Source organism: Nuphar pumila, chromosome 4 (assembly GCF_984573655.1).
Source record: "Nuphar pumila chromosome 4, dmNupPumi1.hap1.1, whole genome shotgun sequence".
Lineage (NCBI taxonomy): Eukaryota > Viridiplantae > Streptophyta > Magnoliopsida > Nymphaeales > Nymphaeaceae > Nuphar > Nuphar pumila.
Window position 1 is genome coordinate 35,645,233 of NC_143252.1, and position 6,615 is coordinate 35,651,847.

The 6,615-nt window shown below is 38.1% G+C and overlaps 1 protein-coding gene across 1 annotated transcript; it reads left to right on the plus strand.

The window, feature by feature from the left end:
* On the plus strand, positions 1–5,646 carry LOC149839976 (uncharacterized). Its single transcript, XM_090002946.1, has 4 exons — positions 1–296; positions 3,760–3,852; positions 5,202–5,339; positions 5,427–5,646. The coding sequence occupies exons 1-4, from the start codon at positions 66–68 to the stop codon at positions 5,466–5,468; spliced, it is 504 nt and encodes a 167-aa protein (XP_089859072.1). The 5' UTR covers positions 1–65; the 3' UTR covers positions 5,469–5,646.
* Positions 5,647–6,615: the final 969 nt, after the last annotated feature.

Sequence of the window (6,615 nt, forward strand, 5' to 3'; positions counted from 1 at the left end):
GGGATTTGGTGAGATTGAAGCAATCCCCACAACCCAAAATTTATCTCTCTTGTGTGGTGGATGTAATGGAAATGGAGAGGCCCAACAGGAGCGACGTCCACCTCTCCCGAGAGGAAGAGACGAAGATGGAGGAGGAGACGAGAGAGTACTTCGAGGGAGTGGCTCCCAAGCGACACACAAAGCCCCAGAGGAGCGACTACTCCTCCCAATACAAGGACGCCTTCGACTACTCCCAAGGCCACGACATCCTCCCCGAATTCCAAAAGTTTCAGGACCTTCAGCACACCCACACCCAAGTAAACATCTCTCTCTCTCTCTCTCTCTCTCTCTCTCTCTCTCAGAGCATCAAGTGATCGGACCCGAGTACTTTACAAGGAACTAGGGCCACAAAATACAGAAAATCGCTGTGCCTATAGCGATCTTTGGGAAAAATAGTTCACGACTCGTAGGCCCAAGTAAACATTTCTCTCAGTAGACCAAGTGATCGGGCCCGAGTACTTTACAAAGCATCAGGATCACACAAAATACAGAAAATCTCTGTGTATAGCGATCTTTCGGAAAAGAAGTTCAGTGTTTCTTGTTCCGTCAGGCTTTCGCCCAATTTTTTTGTGTGTTTTTTGTTTTACACAGAAAATAGTTGCAAGCTCAGCGATTTTCTCTGTTTGTGTTTTACACAGAAAAATTGCTATGTTTTACATAGAAATTGCTATAAATGTTAGGGATTTTCTGTATTTTGTATGGTCGTATTACTTTGTAGAGTATTTTGCCGATCACCTGACCACGCCTTGTGAACCTAAACCGGACGGTAAGTGCCTTTATATATGTTCTTTAAGCCTCGTTTGGGTTTTAGGAATAAACTAAGGTACCGTATGCAAGTATGGGCCCGTTGGTCACGTGAAAATGATGGTTGGTCCTGTTTATCCTTCCTCAACGTATGACTATGAGGTTCTAAACTCCGGGAATCGTGCTGGTTTTTGGTGTCACAACCACGGTGATAAAATTAAAACGGCGAAATCTCGGCGGCCAAAAACTTGCAAGAAGTAAATTTTTTTTTTTAAGTCTTGCATTTTTTGGGCAAAATCTTGGCAATAAAAAAAAATAGAAAAAAAATAAAAAAACACTTTTTTTTACGATAAAAACATAAATATCTCGTTTAAAATGCAATATTTGTGTTTCTGATTATTTTTTCTCTAAAAATTTGGTAATGACGCCATTACATACAAGTGCTTTTAGATCTCCATGGCGGGGTTGTTTTGATCCAAACAAACCTCATGGATGGATTCAGCATGTTCAAAATAGTGAGAACCCCCTTTTGAATCATGACCCAAAAAAGTAACACAGATTGTAGGCCATTCTAAGAGCCGATATCCACTAAGAAAAAAAACATGTAGATCACTCACATCTATAAGGATAGTTTCATGAAAAACAATGAAAAAATGCAAAATAGAGGAGTTTGTACCTCATGCAAAATAGTAAACATGCTTTAAATGAGACGTCTCTTCATAACAATAAAAAATCAACGGCTCATTTCGCATTAAAATTTTATGAAAAAAAAATAATTAAATCAATTCCAATGAAATCCTGACCTTTTAGTAATTAAACAATGATGAATATATATGCAAGTTTGGATTTAAAAAGAAAACTGTTATACTTTTTTGAAATGTTCAAGATGATCAGGAGATAAAACTGTTTAGACGTTACTAAAGTTTCAAATCATTCACACAGACACAAATCTGATGATATTTTATCAAGATACTCTTATGATAATATGGCCTGAAAAATCTTAGATGTCTTGATATTTTCAAAATATGAGAAATATTCGAAATGATTTTTAGATGCCCACCAAACATTTTATGAGAATGAGGTCACTTTTTATGCATGCAGTTCTGCTGCTGCTGACCGTCCATCTCAACATTTCTCGAGATCGGCACCACAAAGGTGGGTGGTTGTCAAGGAGGTCGCTGCATGCCCACCATGCGGTGACGCTGCATATAATGTGAACACTTAAGCAAATATCCCATTTTTTTGACACACTCGGGTCAATGATGATTATGAAATTGAAATTTTGTAGCCCTCATGGAAATGCATGTAGATTTTTCTTACTATCCACAATATAAATGTATTTTTCATGCTTGAGACATACCAAATATTCATTGCCGTCGAGTGTTGAAGAAGTTGTGTGAAGGTAAGGTTTTTATCCTGTCAATGGTGTTTAAAAGGTTGCGATAAAAATAGCATTTAGTTATTTTTTAAGGGTAAATTTGTTATTTCATTATATAAGTCTAATAATGCTTACCATAGGGTTATTTGCTTAACTCAAGTTAAAAGTATTGGGCATTTTTAAAAAGATATTCTTTTTGGACATATTATGACTAGATTTTAGTAGTCATTTGAAAATTATCAAGCATGGCTGATAGTGCTTATAAGACTTTCAGCCTTTGCTTCGTAATATGTTGGATAGTAGTATGGATTCCATGTGACCATTGGGTTTCACACATTGAATCCATAATTCATATAGTGGATTCAGATTATATCATTGGATCTCATAAGAGAATTTAATGATCCTGAAGAGTGGGTCAGGAATCCAATGACCTACTTACATAGTAAGTTATTTAGTTATGAACCATTGAGACTAGTATTACATTGTATTCCTAACATGTTTGGGACTTCAAGGAAACTATTAGGGCTGGAAATCAGTTACCTACTTAACCCAGCCCTTGCCCTCTGCAGGAAACATGGATGTGAATCCAAGATATCACCCCTAAGAAAGTCGGTTAATCAAAGTATCTTGATTCTCTTCTCTACCTCACTGCCCTCAACTCAATCCAAATTCCAACATAATATTCACCAGCTCATGGGGCAGGGGATCCTCAATTGCAACCTTTTTTTGCTAGGCCAGGGCAAAAACCCCCATCACCCACTGCGCATTGGTTGACGTCTGGTTGGTAAAACCAGTGTTGTCAGTATCGGTGTGTATGGGTGCATTATCGGTTGGCTGATAAGTATATTATTGTTAGAAAATCGATATTCTATTTTTTAATAAATGTAACAAATAGCTTAAACTTAATTTTTTAATATTATTTTAATGGCTTTAACACCTGTCACATTCTGATTGACATACAATATTTTTAATTTGTTTTTTTTTTACCGATTCAGAACAATTATCAGCCGATTCAATTGAATAGTTACAGGTCAGATTTTGATACTGACCAACATTGGGTAAAAACCAACTCAAAGGGGCTCCACTTGTTTGGTAAGAGCTGTCAGTGCACGTTATCATGTGTTGGGACGTTGCAAGTTCAAAACCCAATGGTACGGTGTATAACTGGTGGGGATCTGTGCTTAACCCCAGCTTGACTATAAAAAAAATGAGTAAAACCCTTGAGGTCCTCCCTGCTAACTGGGAAGTACACCCAGCTTTGACCTTCCCGCAAAGGATGGCCTCTTTGGGTTTCAAACTCATGACATCCTGTTGGTGACATTCACAAGTCTCTCGTACCAAATGAGCAGAGCCCTTATGAGTTTTATGAGTTTGATATCTCAATGTCCCGCATGGCTCACAGCATCACTAGGCCGCCTTTGGTTTCTAAAAGAAGCAAGAATTCATACCTTCTCTAGAATTGAAAAAGGCAGAATGTCTTCTCCATCTGTGCATATTGTGTTTGCCTTCAAACTTGGTTCATATGGATTCTTCTAAAAATAATCACTTTTTCGTCTTCTTCTTGAAGAAACTAACCTTTTTCTTTTCTCTTCTTGAAGAAACTGGGTTACAGCGGGAATGAAGTTCCGGAGGAATACGTAGAGACTGAATACTACAAAGATCTCAATGGCATCGATAAACACCACCATACGGTATCGCTACGAATTATACATGTTTTTCTTTTTACTTTGATTTCCAATCTATGCTTAACATTGTACTGTTAAAGTTGGTGGTTTTCATAGTTCAATTTCACAACTCCATGGAAATCTTGGCCTTCTCACAAGTAGGAAAACCAAAAATCAGAAAATTGTGGATATCTGGTTGCATCAAAGTTTACCCTTGTGGTGCACTTAGGATGAATCAGATATTCAGTAATCAGAATACCCACCTAGCTTCATATTCATATATGTTTTGTCAGATGGGAGAATTAAGATCCAAACTCATAGCATGCCATTGTTTCTGCCACGAACCCTGATTGTCTATAGGGCTGGTAGACGACCTTGAAGTGTTCATGCTTAGGTCATTCTTGTTGTGAGTCAAGCTGAGTTCGAGCTCATAATCAGTCTGAGTTAAACAAACCAAGTTCAAGCTGGTTTTTTATTAAAAAAAAAATACATTGTTTTAGAACTGGAAGAAATAGGATTACAAAATAATACATGTAAAATATATCTAAAATATATTTCTCACTACGTAACGAGTTTATACGTGTCAAACCGAGCCAAACACATATTGCTCATATTCAGCTTGCGAGCCTGTTTTACGAGTTTTAATGAACTCTTTATGATCCGAATATGAGCCAAGCCATGAGCAGCTTGGCTTGTTTCTCAGCCCTAATTGTCTACAGCCTCAAAAGCTGTTAGTTATACACCCTCCTTATGTGGAAGTCTCTATTTGGAATTAGAGTTGTATCTTATGAAGAAGCCTTAAGGTCTATTAGTCCTTTCAAAAGAAATTGTCCGTGCAATGCCAATGCCTAACCATTTCCAGTTGCCTCCTGTCATGCTCCCAGTCTCTATAAGAGCTCCTTTGATGTTTTTCAAACAAAGTGAGGGAAGCAAAATATAGAGTGGAATATAGACTTTGGTTGGAGAATAACCGAATCTCCTTTCTGCAAAGTATATGACTAAAGCATGTTCTTGGAGTATTTCATAGCTTGTGATTAAGAAACAGTTCACCATTGACAAAGATGGTGTAATGTTATAATGAGAGATATAATGCCTATAAAAAATAGTTCACCATTGACAAAGATGGTATAATGTTATAATGAAAGATAGGCTGCATACAAGAAAATACAGGTTGAAGTCAGGCACCTTCTTCCTGCATCATTTCAGGATAGCAGTGATGGGAGAAAATTGAACTCCATGGTTTGTATGTTAGAAACACAGACTCCACTCAACCTACCCAATTAATATTTGACAGAATACAAACCTTTTTGTACTTAGGATAAGGCACATTTGTTGATTGTGATTTATGTAATTTTGCATTTTCTTGTATCAAAAAGACGGGAACAGGGTTCATCAAGATCGACAAGACGAGTGGCGGTGTCTTCAGCTTAAGGCCGGATCTGGATGAACCAGGCTCTCATGCTTCCTGCAGAGGAAATCCGGCAACCAATGAATGGATTCCGTCCACGGAACCGGTAATGTTTTGTACATAACTATTTTCTTTTCTGAGGTTGATGATGAATTTGTGTAAGTCTTCATGAGTTGGTGTTGATGCATTTCAGGTTTTACCAGTTTCTCACAAACCCAACAGAAGCGAGAACTGAACATTGCTCTGCTAATGCTATGTGAGTGAGCATATGCAGGCAGCCAAGCTTATTGTAATATGGGAAGTTTGATATCTCAATGGGATTAGGAAAGTGTAATAAGAGAAACTGAGCTCTGCTTGAATGTAATAAAAGAAATTGGAACTTCAATGAAATTGACTGTGGCGTCTTGTGACTAGTGACTACCAATTTAGCACTAATCCATATTATTATCTAGTAAACAGATTATGGAACAGTCTCCTTGGAACTTCTCACTGCATCAAGCAATGACCTAGGAAACTAGGACAAGGATGTCAACAGATCAGACTTTATTTGATATCTGATTGAATCTATCTTCATTTTGTTTGATTCGGTAAGTCGAAGCTATATGCGATTGTAATCAGATTCAGATATGGTTTTGAAGTTTGGTACCGAATCTGACAGATATCAGGATTTGATGGAAATCCGTATTTGATTACCTGTAAAAATTCAGATATGGTATGAGTTTTTCTTATCCATCCTGATTCTGCTATGGCATTGGCCATATCTGACCTGTATCCAAATCGTTTACATCCCTAGGACTGACTAACCCAGTGAAACCCTTAATAAGGTTGTCAATTGCAGAGCCATTAGCTCACCAAAGTCTTGGACAAAAATACTTGGTGCTCTCACAAAGCTGTGAATTGGCTGGCTGTACATGGGTCAGAAAGACCAATGGGCAACAAAAACAAGCCCTTGTTGCACCAGATCTGGTAAATGAACCGAGCAGTTCAGTTTGGGCCCATCAAATAAGCTTGTTGGATCATATTTCGGATCACACAGTTTCACAGTCATCATCATGATATAAAACATGATATAAATCATGAAATACAACAAAGTATACAGCATGATCAACAGACGACCGAAACAATAACAGGGTGCAGGCATGTCGGTTTCCGCAAACAACCAAAATCCAGATGACAGCATAAGAGCAAACAGAAGCATAGAACATAAAGAAAACAGCAGAAACATGTTTAGATTATGTAACAGGCTAAGGCGTACGAAAGTACTCCCCTTAGAGAAGATTTGCCCCCACATACAGTGCAAGTCAGGGTCCGGCGTCCTTCCCCAGGATACAATAGCCAGGACGAACCGAACGGTGCACTCCGACGGGTCGTCCTTCGATAAC